Genomic DNA, 26491 nt, shown 5'->3' with positions numbered 1-26491 from the left:
TCCTTCTTCACACTTCTACTGCTTGACTAGGTGAAAAGTAAGGCTGATAACTGAGGTAAATTTATGTAAACATGCTAAATGAATGTGATCAGTCAGTGCTGCTTCCATCTTCAAGGCATCAGTTCCAAGAGCAGTGCTGAACTTTTTTTAACTTTTACAGTCTATTAGCCCCATCCAGAATTTCCCACCAGTTGCTCTCTCTGTATTTGTAATTTGATAATTGAGTATTGTTCTGCCCATGGAATCAGAATTCATAGGTGAGTCTTTTTGCCATTTTGCTGAGCTTCATTTTCTCATTAAATATTTCCTCAAACTTTAAATTCTGTTTTGGAGTGAAATGGTTCTTCCAATCACCAACAGTACCTAGAAGAGCAGGGGCAGAAAAATAATATTGAGGCTAGCAATATATAGTGCTGAAAACATTTTAAAGGCAGACTAGTTTTATTAATGCTGCAGATGGCATAAATTATTACTGTGTCATCAACCATAGTCTCAGGAATCGCTCATAATCATTTTCCCAGTCTGGTGAGACTCTGATGGAAACAGCTGAATCATCATCCATAAAGGCTATTAACGCCTCAGACTGTTTCTCATTGTGTGTCACCTGACAATGCCAACAACACTAAGTGGTACATGAAGAGTAGCAGGTTTCCAAGATGGAAATAGAGCTCTTGGTCATCTTGGCAGAGAGGCATCTTGCCTCATCTTAGGTGTTTGCAGTTAAAGGTCTCCATTTAAGCTGTTTCAAAGTCAGTAGAAGGAAATGTTTGCTTCCTGGCTGAAATTCATCTAATCATAGTCAACATCTAAAACTCATCAAATGAGTTGTGCCAAAAAGGCAGCTACATCTCTCTACTGAGTAAAGAAGACTCATAAAAAAGGAAAGCAGAGTGACTTGATCACATGAATTGCACCCTCACACCTGCTCCTAATTTTTAGGGCTTTCTACAGATGAGACGTCCCACCACTTAAGAGGTCAGTTAACTACTTCTTGGTGACCATGCACATTCGTGTTCTGTTGAATGTGTTTATACAAGTGTTTCAACTGTTTTCCAACTCATCAGAAGTTTGAACAAACATGATTTTTGTTTGTTTGTTTGTTTGTTTGTTTTTAAACTGGTATATTTAAATGAGAAATGCTCAAAATTTCCCCTCACGTGCACCCTCTAAAGAAGTGTGCATGATCTCAAGGCAGTTGACTAAATAGTGTTCAGGATAGCAAGGAAAAGAAAAGAAAGCCTGAATAATAATAATAATAATTATTATTATATATATGTATATGCATATACACAAAAGTCAAGCTGATTGAAATTTGCTAAAACCTCTGGATTTGCATAGAAACTACTTGGAAATAAAAATGTTGAAATTATTCAAGTTTTTCAGCATAGATTTGTCAAAAGTCACTGACTATATCTGTTTTTGTTGTTGCAGGTTTTGTTTGTTTTTTTGTTCGTTTTGTTTTTCCTGACATTGTATTCTGGCATTTACTTCAGCTCATTGGTAAAAACATTCTGTTGAATTAGTGAAATGTAGTTTCCCTATTTATAATTGAGAACAAGTTTTTCTTAATTGAAGTGACCCTAATTTTTGAATTGTCAATGATTGTTCAAAAAATAACTAAAAATAATGAAAATCCATCTAAACATGTTGGCTTTGATTTAGTTATTATTCTAATCTGAAGAAGCTTCTGAAACATCAGTAACAAGAAAACAGCTCCTTGAGGTATTTTTAAGTCACATTCAAGCTAAGTCCTGTTGAAGATTTTAGTACAGATTCCAGTTTGGCCAAGGCCTTAAGGCGACCTCTTAGGTCACCCGGTGGTTGAGTCATCCATTCTTTTGTTGTCATGGTCAGCATATTTCTTTTTGGGAACATTTCAGTAAGATAACAGGGAGTACAGAGGATAAAGGCTACCAGCAGACTTCTTCAGAAGGAATGTGTCTAGCTCTTTTCCATTCTTGCAAACTAAATGACCTTCACTAGTGATTTGAGAGGAGACTCTGGGGCTTGTGAGAGACTGAGTGTAAACTTTTAGATACAAATAGGCAGATAAACAGCAATGTTTCATGAAGCTTTCCTTTCAGCTGCAAAGCTCATATGGAACAACAGTTAAACTGTTGTTTAAGACTCTCATGTTTTTCTAGCACATGCATGCATTTGCAACCAGAGAACTTGGAAAGTGGTTTTTAAGGGGGCTTCAGATTGGAAAATCCTGTTACTGCTTCCTAGGGTGGACCCAAAACATCATCAGAGGCAGGGAGAGACCAAGGCTGCTGCTTCTAAAAAGGTTGTGGTTGGTGCTACCATATTAAGCCAGGAACACTGAATTTACCTTTTCTGAAAATCAGCTTCCTGTTGGATGTCAGGGCACAGACGGTGTGACTGGGGTCACTGTTTTCTTTTTCAGTGTTGTTTTTCATCTCTGAGAAGGATGACTTCTTGCAGATGTCTTGAATATCATCATCACTGATGTCTATGTCCAGGAACACACTGATTTCCTTCACAATCTTGGGGAGATCCTGAGATACAAGAATAATTTATTTTTTTTTTAATTTCTGAGCTGATTATCAGATTTTCAGTTGATATGGAAATTATTATTTTTATTACATAACAGGTTTGTCCCATTCATTTGCTTTCTAGCAAAGCTAAACAAGTCTTTGGACTGTATACATGACAGATACAGTAAACCTGATTCCCCTCTTATTCATACTCACAGAAATGAGTAAATGTGCAATCATATAGAATTACATGGCAAGGTAAACTCCCAGTTTGTTCTTCTGTTTCTCAGAATGATTTCACTGGGAACAAAAATACTCAAAGCTCAGTCTCTGTGTAAGGAGCTTATTTTGTTGGAGGTGCCATGTCTAGAGATCTCACAAGTGATTCCAGATTCAAAATGGGCTTGGAATTCCTCATACTGGAATTGCCAAAAATAAACAGAACTATTTTAATGGAAACATTGGAAAAAAAAAAAACAAAAAAGTGTTTGCTTCATAACAAAATAATAATTCTCTGAAAGCTAAAGTATATTTGATATTAGAGGTTTTGTTTTTGTCTAAGAATAGCAAAGCTGTTTCTGCATAATAATTTTCCTTTGTCATTTTTTTTTCCTACCTCCACCCCCAGCCTCTAATTTTCTTCTTTACTGGGCACACTGTTCCCACTGACCATGTCTAGTTCTGTTGCTTTATATCACTTTCTGAAAATTTCACCTGAGATGTCAGGTATAACAGGTTAATGTGTGGAACTCAACAGATGTTCTTGGTTAATTTTTCTATAGGACCAAGGACCAGGAATTTAAAATTCTTTCTGTGGCTGGGGAAAATCAAGTAATATATGTCCCACTCCTGCATCTATGAAATGCAATACTCACACGATTTAAGACTTGCATAACTTGTGTAGTCTGAATTATTTAAGTAACGTGTTTCAAGACAAAAAGTCCTATGCAAATATAAAATATGCCCATTCACATTCACATTTTCTTATTTGTCCCTCTTCATTAGAATTTGCTACTTGATATTTTAATTACGTCAATTTAAAAGTAAAGCATTCTGAAATAAGAACTGAGAGCATATTTACCTTCTTCATGTCTTCATAGAACAAAAACAGGATATTTTTGTCATTTTTATGTTCTTCCCAACTTAGGAAATGATCAAACCAAGATCCACAGACAACTGAAAAGAAAACCCATATAAATTCATATAAATTTGGTTCATAAATAACTCTGTATCTCACACACTTAGGGGAATGATTCCTTCTTGGTATGTACCCCGCATTCCTCTAAATCTGATTCAATTCTCTCCATGAAGTGATTCAAGTTTACCATCCAAAAATTTTATCATTCCTGTTGGACTTTGTTTTTGTAAAAGAGATGCAGGTACTTTTCTGAGGTATAATTCTCTAGTGGAAACAGTCTCCAAATCTAGGAATAGGCCAGTAAAGAAAGAAAACATATGGTCACAATGAGATCTGAGTATCTGAGCAAGTATCTGCATGTTTATGGTCACAGACATAAAGACTAGGAAAATAAACTAGGAAATAAATGTATCGTAAATATAAATATCACACTAGGGAATAAAATAAGGAGTCTGTTAAATGGCGCACACTATTGCTAGTTCTATTTTGGCTCAGTAGAGGAGAAATTTATATACTTTAAAAAGTCAAGGAAGAGTTGATTAAATGATTAAGTTACTATAGAAATACATCATGAAGCCAACTACATGGATAATGTACAGTTTTACATGTATAATTGACTCATAGCACTTCTTTTGCCTAAATGCTCCTTCTGCTGAACTACAGGAGGACATATAAACTTGAGTTTTATTTTAAAAGAAAAACAGTTCTGACCCTTCTGGTTGAAAGACAAGATTGACAGCTGAGTTGAAAGAGTCCTCCAAGCCATTAAGAAAGGGATAGACAGAGCAGTCATATCCACCCTTCTCCGTAACTTTGGCCTTGCTTTATGCTGCTACCAGAAAGGTATAATATTTTAATGTTGTAAAGAGAATGATTTTGGTTATAAACCTCAGGATGTATTTAGGTATTTTGCTGAATGCTCCAGCCCATAGCCACCTCCTACACATAAAATGCTATCTAACTGCAGGGCACATATGCACCACAGTGTCCAACTAAAACCTGCTTAGCCACACCAGGGACATGGCCAACAAATGCACCTGCTTTCCCCCAGCCCGCATCTGTGCAAGAAATGTACAGATCTCCAGAATTCCACTGTCTACACATAAATTTGGAGTTTCCACTGCTTTTCTTTCCTGTTTCTAGCAGGGAAAGAACATATTCATCAAGGTAGGTATCCAAAGAACCTATTTTTTTTTCATTTAAAATAAAAATTAAAATTGAAAAATAAAAATTTGAAAAAAAAAAAGGAAAAAAAAAAAAAGAGTGATAACAGTGACGTCTTTTAGGTCCTGTAAGCTCTTAGACTAGGTCATCATTGTCTCAGCTCTCCCCAGGTCCTTTAGTTTTTCTCTCTGTGGGTTCTTGCTATATGAGTGAGCAATCCTATTTCCAATAGCTGAAAGTCAGTGACCCTTTTGGCTCTGGGGTATAGCAAACAGTCTTGGAGACTCTAGTGACAGCATAAGTTGTGTCTGAGTGTCCTTGCCTTTGTTCTCAACTGAAATAACTACACAAGAGTACTAAAGGATCTAAATCAAGCAGCACAAGCATCATACATTTCTATTAAGAGCAAAAATGACAACCTCTCTCCCAGTATCACCTATCAGATAAATTTCTCCTGTAACCAAAATAATTTCTTTATGCCATGCATAAGCATGCAGGAAACAGCAGAAGGCTACTAATTTATAGACAAATGGGACATGTTTTAAAATTTGAGACTTTTCTGTTTTCACTGTTGAATGTTCAGAGGTGTTACTAAACAAGCCAATATCCTGCACATCACTTATGCATGTGCCTTAGGGCTACTCTGAATAAGGAACACAAGATCTACAAGGCAGAAGAAAATTCAAACTGACTTCTAGATCTTTGATGTAAGCTCATGGTGACTGCACTGGCACTTTTCTTTCAAAATTTTCAAGGCCATCTATCATTGTTGCTGTTATCATCATTGTGGTTGTATAGCAGGAACAAGTCCTCAAAGGAGTAATAAAGCACTAAAAATGGGAGTGGATACCTGGAACACAGTCCTCCTGTCAGCTTCCAAGCCACCACTGCCATTCACACAAATCTCACTCATGTCCTTGGTCTTTGGACGCCACGACTAAGACAACAATCAGGCAGAGTGTGTGCAAGGGCACTTAGTGTGTGCAAGGGCACTTAGTGTGTGCAGGGGCACTTTGTGAAAGCACCTAGACTTCCTTTGAAGGGCCACACAAGGCTACTTTCAAGATCAGAAAAGGCAGTAAGCCTGCAAGTGTGGCTCTCCATGCAGCCTGGGGACTGTCTTTCTGTGTGCTGCCCACCTTTCAGCAGGACAGTGGAGCTCTGCTCTCTGGACACATTCAGATAGTGTCTACCCCACCAGACTGCCTACCAAGGACAGGAGGTGGCTGCAGTGATCCCAGCTGCCTTTTTGTCTGCTTGGAAGGAGCTGTGTGCACATTCCTTTGCTATCAAGGCTTAAACACGAGTTCTTGGTGTGAAGCAAACTATTAGCATGGCTCATGAGGCAAGGTCGGAAATGTTTTAACACAGGGAAATCTGCATCATAACCAACAAATTGTTGGGGTTTTCAGAGTATGTGTGGGAAGAGATGAAACCTGCAACTTGGTGATGAGAATATGATTTTAACAGGTGTGTCAGAGGACAGCAACCTGCAACCTGCAGTTGTGCTGAAAGAATGCAACTACTTGTCAAAATATCTCCTCACAGGGCTGAAGACAGCATCCAATTATTTGTTCTTGTTTGGTATAGCATTAGAATTTACCTTGAAAAAATAAAAAATCTAAGGCTATATAAATGAGGAGTTCAACAAGGAGTTTTCACACAGTTTGCATTTGTTAACACCTTCTGTGCATGATCAGATAATGCAAGCTGCAGGGAAAAATGTAACACTTATCCTTACCGTCTCCTTCTAAGAACAAGTCAAAGAAAGCAGTCCAGGTATCAACAGTGGGAAGGTGTGGATTCTCTCTGTAGTAATGATACATGGAAACTGCAGTATCTTTTGGATTTCTGCTGATGTAGATCATCTGTAAATGAAGATGATATGGTTATTAGTGATAATGTTATTCCTTTATTTTAGAGGAGCTGTGTGCATAAATGTGGCATTTTCATAGGCAGTTTGCAGTGTCAAAACCCTTTCCTTTAGGATTCTTCCATTGGACACCACGTCATAAATACAGAAATGCATTTGTCCCTTTTTAGGCAGAAGAGAGCAGTGGTCAGCAAACAAAACCTTGTGGGCAGAGGTGTGTTTCCTACAGATGGGTAATGTTTACATTTTGTGAAAGAGACAGGTTCATTTTAACTCATGAGTTAAACTACCTCATATATGAAACTGTTTCCTTAACATTCACAGGACAGCTGCAAATGTTAATCTTGGCTTTTCACTGAAATTAGTGTTGTCCCAAAAGTCTGTATCTATCTAATCCTGGAAATTTGAACTTTTAATGTAAAATCTGAGGCCCAGAGCCGATTATTTATGGACCTCCTACATCAGCATGGGTTGACCCCCAAACTGATCTGAATCCTCCTCCTGCATTTGAATTCACCTCTGTTTGGCTCTATTTCAATATAGGGTCTTGACAAAGCTTCATAGGAGGGACAGGGTACCTTCACCCCCAGAATATTCCATAAATACTGCAGATAACTTCTTTTTAAGCAAATGCTCCAGTCACTAGGAAATGGAGCCATGATACACACACACCACCTTCCAGTCCCTAATAATATTGAAAGATCCTAGTGTTGCATTTTTTTGTGGTGCCTGACATACAAATCACCCAGTGGGAACAGTAGGGCAGGAGCAGAACCCAGTTTTTAGCCTAAGCCTTTGCTCATGCTGCCTTCAACTGCTTGTTAGCTGTGTCTCCAAAAATCACAGCAAACCACTTCTGGAAACTGTAAGTCATTTAATATCATTTAAGGATTAACAAGACAAACTAGATTTCTAACAGACACAAAATATCTTATTGCTTTTATAAATTTTTGCCTTACCTTGCAGTTTTTATTCTTAAAATTTGAAGGCAACATGTTGTAGTCTAAGTGCGTTGGGATGATTCTCTTTGATGAGAGTTTATTCAGTTCCTCCAGTTTGGAAACATCTCCAAATTCAATGGGAGATGTTAGTGTAATTGGAGTGTTGTAAAGCTTTGTTATAACTCCTGCCAGCCAGTGTGTGCCTTCAGAAAATTATTTTTAAGGAGAAGAAAAAAAAAAAAAGGAAGAATGAAAGAAAAGAATGAATATTTGTTACAGAGAAGATACATGAAACGTGCAGATTGCATATGGGAACAGCTTTCTCACACACGCAGAAAACCACCTTCTAAAAAACACCTCAAAACTTCTACACCTCCAGATTCAAGAAACTACATAACTGTATAATCCCATTGGCTCTAGATGTATAAATACTGAAAAAAATGTTGTTGCTGAAGTACAAAGTAATTCTATGCAAAGTGTTAATATTTGTATTGAAACAAACTCATTAGATAACATAAAATTCATACTGCTTGTCAGCAGGTGGTTATATTGTCTTTATTATTTATTTTAGAATAATTTCTTTTGTTTTGTTCTGTATTCTTATAGTAAATTGAGTCTATATATTTGGAAGGTAACTGACTGAGCTTCCTCTTTGGTATGTGTATGAGACAGAGTCTGGGTGAGAGGGAAGAAGAAATGAATAAACGTGCAGGCAAGGGCCATACAAATAACCTAATTCAACTCTTGCCTTGTTATAATTAAATGTAGGAAATCCTCTGGCACATCCTTCAGGTATAAATTTTGCTTATAAGAAAGAAATACCTATTTGTTTTCCAGTATGAAAACATGTGAAATTATTTTCAATTAAAGAATCAAAATTTAGACAAATGATTTGTATTTTGGGGGTAATTTTAACACTTCCTGAGAGAATAACATTCTCGCATATTCAAACACCCTTCCCTGTTTCTTGCACACAGGTATTTCACAAGTAAGTTAAGCAGAGAACACAAAACAAACAATCGAAACGTCTTGCAATTAACATCTAAAAGTAGAACTTACCAGACTTGGGATAGGAACCCAAAAGGACATCATCTTCCCTAGCATCAAAAGTATCCAAGGATTTTAAGAGTTCTAGAGAAGACCTGGTGGTAAAGGGAATCCCCTTAAACATATGAATTAGTTCTGTCTCACTGGGGTCGGACATGTTTGCTTAAGTCTTCGATTCTTGCAAATCAGATAGCAGTGAAATGACAAGAGGATTTAAGAGTCACCTCTAAGTCAGATGATTTGAAGTAACAAACTGAAACCAGCAATACAAACCTCGTGCTTTTATACTTTATTATGCATGATGAAGTCCCTATCATATATTGATTTTTCTAGTTAGCTGATAAAGGCAACTGAAATGTTAGAGGTAATTTCATAAATAACTGAAATGCAGAGTCATCAAAAATGTGTATCAGTTGTCATTTATTAGCTTTCCAGATAAAGAAAGGGGGTGATAGTTAAAGTATAGTAATTGTGGAAAATGCCAAGACTGACCATTTTGTGTTGCCATAAAATTTGCTTAATGCGATTATTGAACAAGTTGTACTTCCATGGAAGCAGTATCTTATTTTATGTGACTGGGATTTTCATTTTATGAAATATGCAGTGGCCTGAATGTTCAAAAGTGCAAGCTGATTCCCAATGCTTCAATTATGTGACGTCAAGAAACCAGTTTTCAAAGTATTTCAGAATTTCAGCCTGAGGCTTCTTAAAAACAGAGGAACTTCTAAAGCACAATCATTTTTTTAAGCTGTCATCTATCTCCATAAGAAGAGTACAGAAAAAAAATATCACAAATTCTAAACAGATATTTCACATTGGTTTGTATCCTACATGTTGCATGACTAGAAATGGTTGAAGATTTCAAATTTTTTCCATGAAAAATGCATAACCATAATATAATCATAATAATAATTAAAAAAAAAAAAAAAAAGGCACTTGCAGGAAAGACATAGTTCTCAATTCATTGCCCATTATGAAATGTGTTTTTTGAAAAATTTTGAATCTGTAGAAATCACCATTAATGTTTTTCAACCTGAAATATAAATGTATCATATTAAAATAAATAGCTCTGGTTTGAATCAAAATATTTTCAAATGCTTAATATTTCAGTTTTCATTTCCATTGCCACTAATTGATTTTTTTAGGGTGGTGTGATTCCAGAACCTTCAGACTTTGATTTTTCACTGGATTTTTTTTTTTTTTTTTTTCATCTAGGTCTCAAAATCTCATGGGATAAGACAAACATTTGTAAACAGAGCTTCACTCTTCTTTACATTCTTTTCCCCAGGCAGCCAGTGGCTTCATTATTCCTATTGAAAACCTCCTACAAGATATTCCACTGAGGTCCTTCAGTGTATTCAAATCTGCATGCAAATCTAGTTTTAAAATAAAGTAGTCCTTTGGAAATTTCTCAAGGTCATGGTTTTTGTTTTATCATAAATAATAATACAGGTTTAGTCATAAGCTGACTACCAAAGGTACCTCCCACGATCCAGGGTAAGAAGTTAATGATGGAGATGTCCTTCCAATACTTGACCTATTGAGATTACAGACAAGGAGGAAGGACAGCTATCAGCTTCTGTACATGCTTGTTTCTAATCCAATTTCCAGAAAAATTAGTATAATAGGAGTGACTTGTTTTTCTTTCTTGGCAGTATTGCCAGTCTACTAGTCAAAGAAATGTGAAGTCAGCAAGCCTTGATATTTTCAACTGTCTTGTCTATAAGGCTGCCCTTAAACAGCTTCAGCCTGAAAAATGTGCCCTTTATCCTCAGAAAAGTCAGTTATGCAGGGCCAGGTGGGGATCAGAATCATGTCAAATACACTCTGGGGACATGTTTTCTATTACTAGCAATGAGGGGAGACAGGAATCATTCAGGAGGTAATTGAGTCAGTCTTTGGGACATCTCTACCTAGCTGCTTTGAATATATACTTTTATTTCTGAGGAAGATGGAACATTGGATGGGCCTCTGCATAATGTCTCTACCTCTTTCTGCAGAAAAAAAAAAAAAAAAAAAAGGATACAAGAAACACGTGGACACTGATGCACAGGCAGAATTTGGAGGATCTCTTAGTAGTGACAAACTCAACATTTTTCTCTTTACTTCCCGATCTGAAGACCTAAGTTACCATTGCTTCATATTTTATGAGCTAATTCCTTAAAAGTCTATTCTCTGTCAACAGATTTCATTTCCGGTACTTCAGGTGCACTAGGTACACCTGGAGACATAATGAATCCTGCTTCTGTGGATTAGTCTGAAATTCAGAGAGATTTCAGAGGTTTGTTTTACAGTTGTGGTTCCAGCCATATGCATTTAATGCAGGTTAAGAGAACTATTACGCTGATGTAGCCAAAAAAGTTCACTGTAAAATACATTGCATATTTACTATGCCTTGGCCCTTTCACTTCTTCATACATTCCTATTATCTTCTGAGTCAGCACATTTCCCTAATCTAATCACTTGGAGCCTAATTAATCATTCACAAATGAAATGGCCAAGGTGTAAAACAGAAGTAATCCAGTAGCAAGGAAAATTCCGATTCTATTACCTCATCTAAATTACTTCTTACACTAGCTTCTGTTTTCAGCACCCATAATGTAAATCCAGGGGAAGTAAACTGAAATTGCTGCTCCTTCTCACATCCTGTCTATGCTCAGAAAATAGGGTCTGTCCCTGAAAGAATGCAGTATCCTGAATGCAGTGAGCTAAGGAAAAAGAGTACTCAGCTCCTTGCAGGACTGGGCACAAACTTCTGTTTTCAAAGTTAGCAGAGTAGAAAGGGTTTAAAGAATGCCATACCAAGTCCTCCATCCCACTTTTGCTGTATTACAACACAGAATGCAGACTACAACTGACACGTTTTGAAGCAGATAAACACAGGCATGGCAAGCTAATCCTGAAGAATTTCTGTGTCTGTTGCGTAGATCTCTGCCACAGGCTCTAAGGAACTTCTTTCTATAGCATGTTGTCTTTGTCCTGTTCTCTGGCCCTGCTATGGGTACAGATGGAGCACACATTTTACCAACAGGTTTCACAGAGATTTGCTAGCAGAAGAGCAATCTTAAATTTTGAGTTTTGCCTTTCTGGTTTAAGGAAAATACCACTTGGTAGGTGGACACTGCATTTCTGGGCTGCTTTGTTCCAGCTCCTTCTACCTCCTTCTTACCTTCTCCCATCTGTATCCTTGCCCTGGTGAGTGACTGCTTTCTGTTGCCTTAAATAATTCAAAAAAAAAAAAAAAAAAAAAAAAGGAGTGTTTTGTAACTGTGTTTATCACTGTTTTGTGTTACAAAACTTTTGTGTTTTGTGTTACAAAACTTACTGTTTTGTAACTGTGTTTATCCCTGCTGTCAAGAGGTATGGTTTAGCCAAAATCACTACACACAAATGGGCATTACATAGCTTTGCATTTCCAGTAGCAGATTCTCTGCCTGGTATGCTTTCTCAAAGTGCATGAACTCTTGCATGTGGGCAGAGAAGCCCTCATTCATTGTCCCATAGTTCAATCCTAATCATGTACAATGATTTAACAACTCTGATTTCAGAAGTTTGCTATCTGTAGTGGCTACACCCACATTTAGGTATACTGTGAAAAAGGTCAACCATTTGCGCAGTCATTTCTTTTTATTTTATTTATTTATTTATTTATTTTTTACGGCATGTCAGATTATAAAGTTGACTGTCCTCCTTTGAACCTTTCACAACATGTCATTGCCCAACAATATTCTGTGCCACAGCCACAACTGATACAGCTAATAATAACAGGGCTGCCATCAGAGCTGTATCTTATGGAGAGATTGCAGGCAAATGCCATGGCTGCAAGGTGACAGCTACTGCACCAGCTCCTGTCCTGCAATGGCATGTGATGGTTTGCCTTCAAGGAGTAAACACGTACACAACAAAGACAACAAAAAACAAAAACAAACAAACAAAAAAAAAGCAAATGAAGATTTGAACCTTCATTCTTTCATTGAAGTAATAGAGATGAAGCTGTGTAACGTGTAGGGAGGCTCAGCCAGGTGACTGGTCTCCCTGGCAAGTACTTGTCTGTTAGGGTAGCTTTGAGAATTTCCCATGTCCCCAGGGTGACAGGAGAGGCCTTGGAGGCATTGTTTATCTTCTGTTTATCTTTATTTTCATATCTAATATTCAGGCTTGCTGGGGTAGGATTAAATAACAGAACCTGATGGGTCACCTTTTTACTGGTAGTACACGCAATTATGTGATGCCAACTGTTTCTGTTTTCATTTGTTAGCATAACTACAGAGAAACTTGCCTGATATTTGAAGTACACTTCCAATAGTAGGTTAAAGTATTCTATAAGGAGACAGTAAAATTTCAGCAAAAAAGCCTTTGAGAGTTATGTCCGACAGAGATCAACACCCTGTGGAACATCACTACACACACAAAAAACAGAGCTAGGAGGACTGATGGCAAATGCTACCCTGTCAACTCACACACTGTCATTAAATCCAGCAGTTGAGAGAACCAGCAGCTGAGCTAACCACATCTACCTTGGTGAAGGCTTTTGGTCCAAAACTGGTGGGAGTGTACTGAGGGGAAGAGGAACCCTTGTGTCCATACCTACAGTGAGACAGCGCTCCACAAGCAACCCGTTGCACCCTGTGCCAGCTCTCTGGTGGGTCCGACCCAAATGATCTGGGGATACTGAGGTAAGAAGCAGTGCAGTTTACATCTGAGGGCATGGACTGGAAACCTCAGGCTTATAAAATGCCAGAGGGAAGCCCACCTTGGCCACCATGGACTGGAGGCCTCCAAGTCCCCATGTTGCATGAGGAGTTTGCGGAGAGCCTTACTCAGGACAGCTGACAGCCCCATTGTACCACGTCTCATTTGTCCATGACCTCCTGGCAACCAATGGCCAGCTGAAACATTGCTGCACAGCAGCGTAAGTCTGGCTGTTAGTCTTGTCTTGGCTATCCCTTCATCCAGCCCACTGTGCAACTCTGCAAGCACCTGTCTTGTCCCAGGAGGAAGCCAGCAAGTGATCAACCACAGTGTTACCTCTCCCTGACCTAAGGAGGCCACTCCATGGGCCCTTGAGCTGCACCCTATCATTTAGGTGGTATCATTCATGCCGACAGCATGCAGAAATGATAGCCGCCTGGCTGCTGGGCCTGTATCAGCAGTACAGACCTTATGTTGCAGCAAGGCTCCTATCTGTGGGCAAAAGGTCACAACAGGAAACAACAACCTGTTTCCAAGAAGGGGCACCTCTCTAGCAGCTGAGAGGAGCCTGTGATAAACACAAACATGGCATGACAGGTTATCAAGGACTTGTTATTTTTTGACATGGTGAAGGATTGGGACTGTTTCCTCATGCCCAGTTGATTGGCAGCACCCATATGCAGTTACAAGCATACTCCTCACTCCCTTGAACAGCTTCAGACTCCTCGCAGAACTGAGCTGAGCCCCACAGCCCTTCTGCAGTGTCCCCAGCCTAACTTATTTTAAGGTTATGGCCAAAGTGTCACTTTCAGCACACACTCTGTTGCAAGTTATTAGACAGGAGCTATAAAATGCTGCAGGAAAAACAGGGGGTGGTAAAAAGGAAGGTGAGCACCACAGGAGCTGCTCTGAAGAAAGACGGCTGCTTCCCAGCCAGACCCAGTATAGCCTGGTAGTGCACAGAGCTGTTAGCTGTGCTTGGGCAGGCACATTATTTGAAATATAAAGAGAAGTTACCTCTCCACTTTTTCTAACAGACTTATATCATTTGTGATAGGAATACAAATGAGAATGTATGCCAAATCCAGACCAGATAAGTGAAAATGTTTGGTGCTTGTTCTTGCTTTTCATGTGTCTGCGTAGTAATCTGCAAACTTTTATATTTCTCCTCTGTTCTTATGAGTTTTTCATATATGAGATTTTCATACATGGCCACGTGTTATATGAACATACAAAGCATAGAGATTTTACACAGGAAAGACTTTTATTTTTCTTTAAGCAGAGTATCCCTATTGCACTACAGTCCTCTCTGTTAGAGTCAGGACATGGTTAAGAACAACGGCAGAAGAACTGGTCATTCTCTGCCACATTGCGTTTAAGTCTTACTATTGGCTGTGGGGTAAACAACAAAAAAACTTTTTTGTGGTTCTAAAGGAAGCTTTTGAAACAGAAGCTTTACAGCTGCATAGATCTTTTCCTGACACTGAGCAGAACTCATAATTCTCTCCTTCCATCATGCGAGTTGTTTTTTTTTTTACAGATTTAAAGGTACAAATGGCTCCACAGATCCTATAGTCTAACCACAAGCTTAACACTTGTACAACGCAGGGAGAAAGGGGGAGATATCTGCTGAGGTGGGCAATGGGTAGTGAGCTACCAATTGCCCAGGTGCAAGGGCTAAATCTCTGTCATGCTCAGATATCCCAGATGTGATCAGTCCCTGTGGGCTCACACAGTGCACAGACTAGGACTTCAGCAGTCTCTGCCTCTGCTCCTGGGTGTTCACAGTCTATGCTGGGACTACACCAAAACTGATGTGGAAAGCAAGCTGAATTTGACCAGTCTTGTTTTCTCTGCAAGCTGACATGAGCACAGTTGTAAGAGCTCTTTTCTCTGAGAGGCATTCAAAACTGGGACATTAGCTGAGTAAAATTAGTCACAAGGTGGACCACTATTAGATTCTGTTTCTATATATATTCATTAATCCATATTTATAGAGTAACTGCATACAGGTAACACAAATTACACTAGCTATTTTTTAAATTCAAGTTGCAGCAACTTTTTCCCTCAAAAATGAAGAAAAGAGAAATATTCCCTCTTCTTATCTGCTTATGGAGTATTGGCAGACTGGGTTAAGGCCAGCAGAGGGCCTCCCAGATGACCAGGGATGGAGCATATGATGGACAAGGAGAGGCTGAGAGAACTGAGTTTGTTCAGGCTAGAGAAAGGAAGGCTGAAGAGGGAGTTAATTTCTGTTACGCAACTAGTGGGTGTTTGTAGATAAGACGAGGCCAAACTCTTCTCTAGCAGTGCACAGCAAAATGATGTGTGGCAACAAACACAGGCTGTGACAAAGGAGATTCAGGTTAGATATTTGGAAATCTTTTTCACCATAGGGGTGGTCAAACATTGGAACAGGTCATCCAGAGAAGTTGTGAAGTTGCCATCCTTCAATGGATCCAACACTAGAGTGGACAAGGCTCTAAGCAAATTGATCCAACTTGGCACTTTGCAGCCCTGAGCAGGGCTGCGAATAGATGCTCTCCTGAGTTCCTCTCCTACTTGACGTGTTCTGGGGTTCTGTATTTCAGAACTGAACAGTAGGGCCACTGTGCAAATCTGAAGCTGATAGTTTCATCTGATGAATGATGTCTTTATATACGTGGTGTCCTGTAAACAGCAAGAAAAAGTAGATGCAAAACTTCATTTAAAAGAATGGAGCTAAAATAGTGATGAGGTAACTGCCAGTGCAAGATCATATCTTTCTGAATCATATCTTAAATGCAAAATTTCGACCTAAATAAGTAATAAAAGAACAGCCAGCAAAATCCAACTAGTGTTCTACCTAGGTCAGTCTTTTTTCTTCATTATCTGCTGCTTTTTATGAGGGTACCAGACAATCCCAAAAGTTAACTGATGAACAGTGACAGTGTCTTCTATTCACCATTCATGAATGATAATTTTCTGCCTTGAAAATGCAGGGTAAGACCTCCAAGATCTTTGTACCTTCTGGAATATAGTTGAAGGATCATATATTATTTGTAACCACATCAAAAAATCCTTGGTCTAACAGAACTGAAATAGTTACCCTTGTTTTAAATGGCTAGAGAATCAGAATCTGATCTAGACTAACTAGACGGATAACCTTTAGAGACTGTTAGGCCAATAACCACATCAAATTTTAAATTTGTGTATCCACATTAAGAGCTCCTTAATGTCATCTAGGTCCCTAGGCTTAATATTTTTCATTGGCTGGCTCTGTTTTCAGCATTACCTTGCCAAGACACAAAGTTTACCGTGATTAAAGTGTAATGTGGAGTGATTTATTAGCTCATTTTTTAAAAATATTGTTTGAGTCATTAGGTTCCATACCACATCAAGGCACAACCAGCTTCAATAACTTCCATTCACAACAGCATTTGTATTAACTAAGTGCATTATTTCTTCAGGTGAGCTTTAATCAGTCAACTTTTTCAAAAGTCTCTCTTCCTGGCAGGTTAGTAATAACATCATGAGCTATTTTATTTTTCTCTAAAGAAAAGCAAGTGTTCCTGAAGGTTAAATGCAAAATTGAGCAAATTAGTGCTAGCACTACAGATCTAGAATTCCAGCTACTTTTTGCAGAATTGCCCTCAATTTCCTGCATTTTCTGATCATTATTTCTTATACTTGTGCATTCTGTTATTATTACTAAAAAAAAAAAAAAAAATATCTTGGTGAGGGATAAAAAGAAAAGTTATTGGAAGAGAAAGAATTCATGGTTCATTTCTCATTTCTGCACAATCAATTGCAGTGAAATTCCTAAAATGATCCTTTACATAAGTAAAATAAAGAGAGCACATACAAATATCACAACCCAGACTCACATTTCTCCAAGATTTCAGGCATATCCCACACTTTGGCTCAAACCCATATATTTATTTTAAAAATGTTTCTTACTATCCTACAAGATTGCAAGTGTATAGTACATTGTTTCTTATTCAAAAAAATGGGAAATTCAGAAACTGGGAAATAGTACTGAGTTTAGTGGGAACAGTATGTTTATGCGTGAATGAAGAATTTTTCATTATGAAGTCTGACTAATGAGATACTTTTTTCGGAGTGGAAATAGAAATACTAAATGTTACAAGCTGCCAGAATATTGCTGCAACAGTTCTTGATTGCTGAATACAAAAATGAGATAGTTATATGTATGGCCTCATTAAATGTGTGTGCAGAAGTTGCATATGTATGGAAGATATGGCTTTAGAATATGGAAATGAATATATGAATATATAAAATGAATACATGTAAGTGTAATCTCAATTTTCTTTTATTCTTAATATCAGATAGATCTTCAAAAGCATATTTATGATTTGTGCAAACATCTTACAAAGTTACTAGGTGTTTTCCTTTTCTTTTGGCTTGTAAAGCTATTTATCCTGCTTATAGTGAAATTTTAACATCAGATTGCTGCCCTTGTTGTCAGACAGCATAATAAGCAATGACTGCATCACTCTCATTTGATGTAGATATATTCAAATCTTCAGGTGATTTTTCCATTACTTTTGCTTCTTTTTTGGTAAAATGTGAAAGAGAAATGCATCAGAAAAACAATGCAGCCAGCCAAGAGCAAACACTGTAATGCAGATGTAATGCTTATTTATTTTTAAGACTTAAGTCTAGAAGTGTACTTTTTGTGCTGGGCAGTATGCCAGTGGTTAGTTTTAAGCAAGTAGATAATATTTTGATTGTTTTGAATTAATTTCTAATTAAGCACAAAATTAGATTTATGGCATTTACATATTCACTTAGTGAACAGTCAGTTCTACCATTAGGGCATATCTCTACTGACCAGCAACAAACAGAGCTCAGCCTAATAGATATTCCTTCATTTATAAATACATAAATTAAGGTGTGGTAAACAGTAGTGCTTGAATGCATTTCCTAATCTTCCTAATCAGTTTTGACCTTTACAATGTGAAGGTCCTGATTTTAGATAACAATATAAATATTAAATCTGTTCATTCTCAGATTCATAGAATGATAGTAAAGTGTGCTAATGTTTCCCGAATCTGAGCAAAATCCTTCCTCAATCTGAAGGTGCTACTAGGATGGGTATAGCAATTTATTTCCATGTTCTATCTTTACTGCAGAAGTAAGATGCAATATTACATGAATCTGCACATTAACAAGAAGCAAATATGTATGTTGTGCACCTATCTTATCATTCCTCAAAGAGGGCACAGTTCGTGTTATTCATCACAGTTTGTCATTTTCTGCTACTGAAGGCTGGAATTTTACATTTTGAAAGTTGCTGGGCAGCACTGAGAAACCCTGACTCCACAGTGGTGGGATTTTCCATTAGTGAACTTCTGAGATGGTTTCTTTTACTTCCTATTATTCTTAACAGAAACATTTCCTAAGTCTGTGACCTTCTTGCTAGCTGTCAATATGAAGACTCATTATGGCCACCTGATGCTGGCAATTCTATTGCAGTACACAGGCAGACCTGAGCTTTGCATCCCAGTCTCAGTATTATGCATGGAGGAGCAAAAGGAGCAGCAAACTGGCTTGCCCCAATCCATGCAGCACCCAGACAGGGTGGGGAATCTCAGGTCCTCCTCTCTCAAACCTTGTCCACTCTCAGGAAAAGAGTCTGTGCAGAGACCTGAGCGCTGCAGTGCATGTGCTTCTGACTCAGATCTGGTCTGCACTGGTGTAGCTTACAGCAGGGACAGGCTGAGTTCAAGTCTAGATTCATATATCCCTGCAGGTACAGCCTTGGTCAATGCTCTCAGATCTTGACAGCATATCGGCTAGCATTCTGGTAGCTAACAGGGAGAAACTGGCATTTCTCTCTTCTTCTCTAATTTCCCCTCAACATGTACTTCCCCTCATTCCCCTTCCAGCACTTCCACCACTCCCTTGTGATTGTGTGCTGTTGTAACATAAAGACAGAGAAAAAGCTGATCCTTGCTGGCTGACACTTCTCACTGCTCTGTAGGCATATCACTACTGGCAGTTTATCACAGGACATCAAATCAAACCCGTAACTGCTACTTCATCTCCTGCTGACTTCATCTCTCTCACTCCGCTCCGCACCTCTGAAAGATAAAAGAGCCTGTGTTCTTTTGTGAGGGAGGTAATGAGAAGTGCAAGATGCAAAGTTATACAAGGCAACGATAGCTTGGATGGAGGTCTTGGAGAGGTGTTCAGAACCCTGAGGCTAAGTCCTCCATGCTCCTATCTATAAACTCTTATCTATAAACAGGTTCAAGGTAGGTGAAGACCTTCCCAGACTCAAGGCCAATTTCCCACATGCAGGCTGTGGGCTTCTCTTGACATCAGCGTGCATGCTGTCAACAATGAAAGTAGATCAGTCTTTCCCCCTTCTAACAAGGAGATGTCCAGAGTTAAGCAGTAGCAGAATGAGTAGCTATGAGAGAATTATGAGTAGCAGAAGAGGACAGAAGAATTATTCAGCCATGCCTCTGCCTTGGAAAGATGCTTCTAGTCACTTTCTTCCACCTGAGACCCCACCAGCTCATGCAGTTCCCTTTCCATGTCCACCAGTATCTTTCCCTCACTCTCATCTCCACATTAATCTCATTTCTACCTCTTCTACCTTCTGTCTCTAGTTACCTGCAGTCCTCATAACCTTCTTCTATTCTTCACCCAAAGCCTTTGCCAATTAATGTGCACAGGTGCAATTTTTATTCTTTAAAAAGTTCTTCAAACTTTACATATTTGAAGGCATCTGTACGTGGCAGCATTTCTTACTCTCTTTCACAGTACTGACAGAAACTGCTTGTGTCTCCTTTTCTGTTTCTACCTGTCATGCTCAGGTTAATATTGTCCAAGTGTAGTTTGGATTTGATAACCCGACATAACCCCTTGAACTAGTCAGTCAATATGGAAAACAGCCTTCCAGAAACCATCTTAAAAAGTCTTGTTACACATATGGAGTATAGTGCTTTGGTATGTGAGCATTGCACACAGGCACATCCAGACAGCTTCAGTGTTTTTGCATGTTACTGTATTGGTACATAGAACCACATGGGAACTATGAAAATGATGAATGTCTAAGATTTGGGGACTACTAAAAACAAAACAAAACAAAACAAACAAACAAACTAAACTAAAAAACAAAAAACAGCAAGAATATATTAAACCCCTAATTTATGTAAGCAATTTTCAAGAGAATGAAGGAATTAAATCACTTAGAATTGACCTTTAAATCACATACTGATAAAAAATGATGATCCACTGTGATACAGGGTCACAGTCAAGATGATTTTGTCCTTGAAAGAAGCAAGATACTTTTAGGATCTCTTTCTCATACTGAACCTAATCCGTTGATGTAGGTTGATTATTTGAATTGTATCACATCTTTCCTGACACACCCAGGAGACCAGTCAGACCAAATCACAAGAAAGTCTTTAAAACACCTGCAATCTGACAAATGATTTGCTATATTGAATATATTAATAAACTAAATCTGCCATGTGGCAAGACAAATAACAGAATATTTTTGCTAGCGATCTCTTCAGGATTTACGGGAGCACCAAATCCACCATCTGCTAACAATATAATTGTTTTCAGCATCAAAAATGCATGAGAGAAACAGCCAAAACACTGTCAGGAAAATATTTGCAACTTATGGGTAGTGTGGACACAAAATCCCTGAAGTAGATGAGATTCTGTAAATGGCTAATCCATTCCAGCTCCTTCTGAATACTACTATACCTAATGGGATAAATTCTCCTCTCACGTCTGCTTCAACAACCTTATTATCCTCTCTTCGCCCATTGTGTCTAAACAAACCAAAGAAAAAAATGGGAAGGAAAATGAGCATCTAAACAACACTATTTCTTTGTATTTGCCACAGGTCTCATATTAAATTAGTTTCTGGAGGATGCTGCAGCTGCTACCTAGAAGATCAATCACTTGATTTTCATTAGATTTGACAGCTATAAATGCTTCTTGATGCAGAGTCTGTCAGGCTTAGATTAGTCTCCTTAACAAGTGAAACATCACACATCAATGTGGGCTTAGGATAATTGCCCCAGTCAAGATTTACAGAGGGCTAAGAGAATTTTTATTATTATTATTTGGATAAGTGGCTGCATTTGGAAAAAAATGAGAAGAGAAGAGAAGAGAAGAGAAGAGAAGAGAAGAGAAGAGAAGAGAAGAGAAGAGAAGAGAAGAGAAGAGAAGAGAAGAGAATGAGAAGAGAAAACAGAAAAGAAAAGAAAAGAAAAGAAAAGAAAAGAAAAGAAAAGAAAAGAAAAGAAAAGAAAAGAAAAGAAAAGAAAAGAAAAGAAAAGAAAAGAAAAGAAAAAAGAAATCAAGAGAATAATGTTAAAGTTGGAAAGTAAAAATACAAGTATCTGAGTTACTGAGTTCTGGCATAATACAACATAAGGCAGCACAGTGAGATCAGACTCAGAAATCCTGATTCTTGGCTCCGGGAAATTATTCTACTATTAATTTGTGTTTGAGCTGTTTGTTTGTTTAGGGTAGCACTGTTTGTTTTCTTGTTTCTCTGAAATATAAAACGTTTCCAAAAACCTACTGATCAACTGTACCAGGCAGATTTCCAATGCAAAGACATCTTCCCAAAACCTATTAAAATCAAAAGAAAGGCCCTCATGTATTCATCTGGTCCAACATAAATATAGATCTGTTCTTTTATTTGGAGACAATCCCATATAATTAGCCAATTCAGGCTGTCCAGTCCCTTGGGTGTTAAGCCTAAATGAGCTAAGATTTTTTTTTTTCCACAGAATAACATATATTACATTGGAAACAATTGAAAAGACCACAAAGCTTCCTAGATGTGCAACTAAGGCAGCTTGAAACGTCATCATTACAAACTCTTCTCTGCAATACTCTGCTGTGTGGCATTCCTTTTGACATGCATGACAGTGATAAAGGAATGCATGGTTTAGCTGACCAGACATTGATTGTAGGTGATCTTATTTCCACTAGAAGTATCCTAGAATTTCAACACCTCTAAACTGTCTTTCAGAAAAGAGTCTAGCAATTTATTTAAAATAAATAATTAAGGCTGCAGAGAAAATCATTTGGTCTTTTTTTTTTTTTTCTCAGTATCTTTTCCAAAGAGTAAAGCATTACAGATTTTCCTCCGGAAAAAAAAAAAAGAAAAAAGAAAAAAAAAAAAAGCCAACTCCAGTCAGTTACTTGACAAGTAACTGTATCTGGGTAACAAGTATCTGGGGCAGGCATTATATTCACATAGAAAAGTGAAAAAGAAAAGTGAACTTCCTTCAACGACATACAAAGTGGTCCAGGTCTGTACATAAATTAGATCAGCTACTCTTGTACAGTCTGAGAACATTTACACTGGAACTAGCCTGTTTCTGCTGACTACTTCTGCTGACTACTACTAGGTTTTGATAAGGTGGTATTTTCTAGCAGAAAAAAATATCTTCAGTCTCCATTTTCATCTCCAGCGGTTCTAGTCACTTTACTTAACAGCATCCCCATATGTAACAGGCATGTAGTCACACTACTTAGTACAAATGACATTCAAAATGCTAAGCTCAGTGAGGAATGAGGGTGTCCAGAATGTGGTCTATTGACTAATCAATCTCTGCAAAACCCTGGAGGTAGGTACGTGAGTATTTTTCTCTGCTGGTTATTCAAGAAGGTGAACTTAAACAAGTGCTGGGCACTGAGCTATTAGGAATCACACTGCAGCCAGTAAGAGATGCCAGGAGTAAGTGTCTTGGCTGCACAAAAGATGTTGCTGTTTGTTTGTCCTTTTAGAACTTGGTTCTGGTCCCACAGAAGTCTGTGGGTGTCAGTAATCCTTTCTGTGGATGTGCAATCCTGCAGGTGTTATTTCACACAGCTCAGACAGCATCGGGTGCTTTTACGGAGTACTGGAGTTTGCTTAAATTAGGTAAACTAAGGTACAGTGAGGTAACTGCAGGAAAAGTCACAGAAAGGATTTACACAGTGGGTTTTATGAAGAAACATTAAAAATGCCCGAAGTCTCACCCTAAACCTAACCCTAACCATAAACCTAACCACTAAAACCTAAACCTAAACCTAACTCTAAACCTAAACCTAACAGTAAACCTAATCCTAACACTAACCCTAACCTAAACCTAACTCTAAACCTAAACCTAATGCTAACGCTAAACCTTACCCTAACCCTAACCCATCCCCTAGCCCTAATGGATGCCGCAGCCTAACCCTAACCCTAACCCTAACCTTTATTAGTTAAAACTTCCATGCAGCTGTTTCAGGTAGCTGCGCATTATGTAAAATTCCATAACTAACCATGGTGGTGACATAATTGTGAGTAGTGAAAGCATCAATACAGACAATTTAACTGTATCTATGGTCACTGTAGCTAAAGTAATTTGGAATTTTTACCCATTTTAAAATACAATAAAATCCAAATTATAAAAACGGTGCAGTTTCCTCAATTGTCAAACCAACAACAGTAAAAATAAATAAATAAATAAATAAACAAAATATGTATTTTCTGAAGATATAAGCATTTTTTTTTTTCTGTCAAAAACATAGCTTAGTCTGGGTTTTTCAATTTGTGGAAGAAATGCTATCACAGGAGTTGTTTTAAGGAATAAGAAATTGATACTGTTATCCTTTATTGTGAAAAAGGCCAGTTTCAAATGAAGAGAAAATACTTTTTCTCCTCACTTTTAGCTACTAACTACCCAAATGAAAAACATGGGCAGCAATTTTTTCATTTGCCTAGCAGTCTAGCAGCTCTCTGTTAGCTCCCATGCACAGCTATAAATCCATTAGGTTGTCTCGAAGACGAATCATAAAAAGATGAATACCTCTTTATCCCCCTTGAGATACTGTCTGTAAACTGTCCTTTGAACTGGAACAGCTTTCCTTTTGAAGCACATCACGAGAGAAAATACCTGCAATGACAGTATGTGTTGCTCAGCGTTGTGAAGGGAACTGAAGGTAATCATAGATGCTCTCCTACAGTAAAGCCAATTTCTAGGTGTCAGAGCACCTTGGAGGTACCCTGACAGATGGAGAGCAGACTCTTTCCTCCCTGTCTTTTGCTGTGGGTCGGTTGTCAGGGCTGGTAGTGCCTCCCAGTGCCCTCAGGACAGGTAAAAGGATGTCTCAACTCTGCCCCCATCCATGAAACAGCTCATGCAGTTCATCTCTGTGTCATGGACACTGATCAAAACCAGCCATCCTGAGCTGACAGTGAATTTGGGTCTGGCAGCCCTTGTACAACTTTTTTTTTTTCTTTTTTTCTAGGATATCATCAATCTCTAATAATAGCTGTGAATTTCTGACCAAGGCTATGGTTATATGGAGAAAGGCTCTGGGGGGTTGGCTCACATGAATAAGTTCTTGTCTGCAATCAGATCATTTACAAAAGCAGATGACCTGACCATTGATGCTCGTCAAAAGAAAATGAAAATTTATATTCAGGAAAGGGGCTAATAGATCTTAATATTAATCAAAACAATATATTCAGCTTATAATTATTATACAGCCTCATCCTCCAGCAACATTTTTTTTCCCGCAGAAACACTGCAGAGTTTTTTCTGCATGGGGATAATATTTTAATGATTCTCATCTAATAGACCATAGACCCTGGAAGCAATACATACATGCCTATTGAGACTGATTACAAAGTGAACTAAATGGAATAATATATATGCATACATATATATTGATTCTTGAACAGAAAATCTTGGCAGCATTCCCACATCTCACAGTTGAAACTTCAACTGCTCATCACAACCTTTATTTTACCTCGTGCAGAAACAAAAACATAGCCTATGTGAGAGAACACTGAAGATGCCAGTCTTGAAAAACAAATATCCCAGTTGCACAAATGGACAGCAGCAGGGACACCACAGTTTCTGAACCAAATTACTGTAATAGTAATCAGGATAGCTACTCAGAAAAGAGAGAAAATGGGGGGGGGGAGGGGGGGGGAGGGTGCAGTGTGGAAAATTTTAAGTAGAATAAACTGTGCAAAAATAAAATGAGGCCATCCAAAATGACTGATGTGAAAGAAAAGAAGTGAGGACACTCTAAGCCTAACCCAGCTCACTTCTCCAGCATGAGTGAGTGGATGGATGTAGGAGTAGATGGATGAAGGAGAATGCAGGAGCATTGCAAAACAAAAGCCAGCTAGCATCTGCAGAAAAGCAGGTGGTAGGCATGGCTGTACATTATATAGAGTTGTAAAGCAATTTTGGTAATGTCCTTGTGATACTGACGTAGCTAAGTAGTATTAGTAACGCTTACCAAAGGTTTATATAAATTCTTCTAAACTACTATTACCTTGCAGACTGAAATATCATTGACCCTAAAATAAGAAAGTGTAGAGCAAACTCTGATGAGATGGTAGGAGAGGTTTAGGGAGTGCAGGCACAGGCTGAAGCAAGCAGGCACAGGCCTATAGATAGACATTTTGAGTGGCTGGTTACTCATGACTACAGGAATACAACCATGAGAGAAACCAGTTTCAGGGCCTAACAAAATAAATAACCCTGCAATGCGGAAGTATGATTGTGTTAATGAAACCATTGATAATGTTATGATGAAGTTATATCAAAGGTTGTTTAAGGAGACCAGGAACCTCATGGTGAATAATTGTATATTCATCTAAAACATATAAAAACATATTACATATGCCCATAACTGATTATTTTGAACATAGATTTCTTTTAAAATGTACAAAGACTGCTACTGAAACATATATTTGTGCCAGCACCAATGCTTCAGAGTCAGCCATGCAGAAATGATCACTGTGGTACCCAGCAGTAGTGTACATGCATTATCTTAGTCAGGGGAAGTATACCTATGATGGTTTGGTCTACAAGGTTTGGCTGTAATTTGGCTGCAAAAGTATGGACTAGTAACAAAGTGAATGAAGAGAAGGTTTTACAGGTGATGAGCTAGTTTGTTCGGGAGATTCAGTTTCCTGATAAGGACACAATCTGGGCATGCAACACTCTATGAGTTTCTGCCACCCTGGTGCCTGGACCAGGGTGGGAGATTTGGGACCCCAGGCTTGGTGGCCTGATGGAGCATTGAAAGGAAGCCAGTCATTTGTGGTGTCTAATCAGAGTTCTGGCTGCAGGCTTGCTTGTTTGGATAAGCTAACGTTGACTCA

General features: G+C 38.3%; 1 protein-coding gene across 1 annotated transcript; it reads right to left on the bottom strand.

The window, feature by feature from the left end:
• Nucleotides 1-244: 244 nt before the first annotated feature.
• Nucleotides 245-8818, bottom strand: LOC311222258 (sulfotransferase 6B1-like; the record flags this gene model as incomplete). Its single annotated transcript, XM_084306443.1, has 6 exons — nt 245-363; nt 2333-2519; nt 3580-3674; nt 6542-6668; nt 7633-7817; nt 8674-8818. 6 exons carry the CDS (start codon nt 8816-8818, stop codon nt 245-247), a joined length of 858 nt encoding a protein of 285 aa, XP_084162569.1.
• Nucleotides 8819-26491: the final 17673 nt, after the last annotated feature.

The sequence above is a fragment of the Netta rufina genome (assembly GCF_964035555.1).
Source record: "Netta rufina genome assembly, chromosome: 1".
Lineage (NCBI taxonomy): Eukaryota > Metazoa > Chordata > Aves > Anseriformes > Anatidae > Netta > Netta rufina.
Note: the sequence above shows the minus strand (reverse complement) of the source record. Positions and strands in the feature narration are given on the sequence as shown.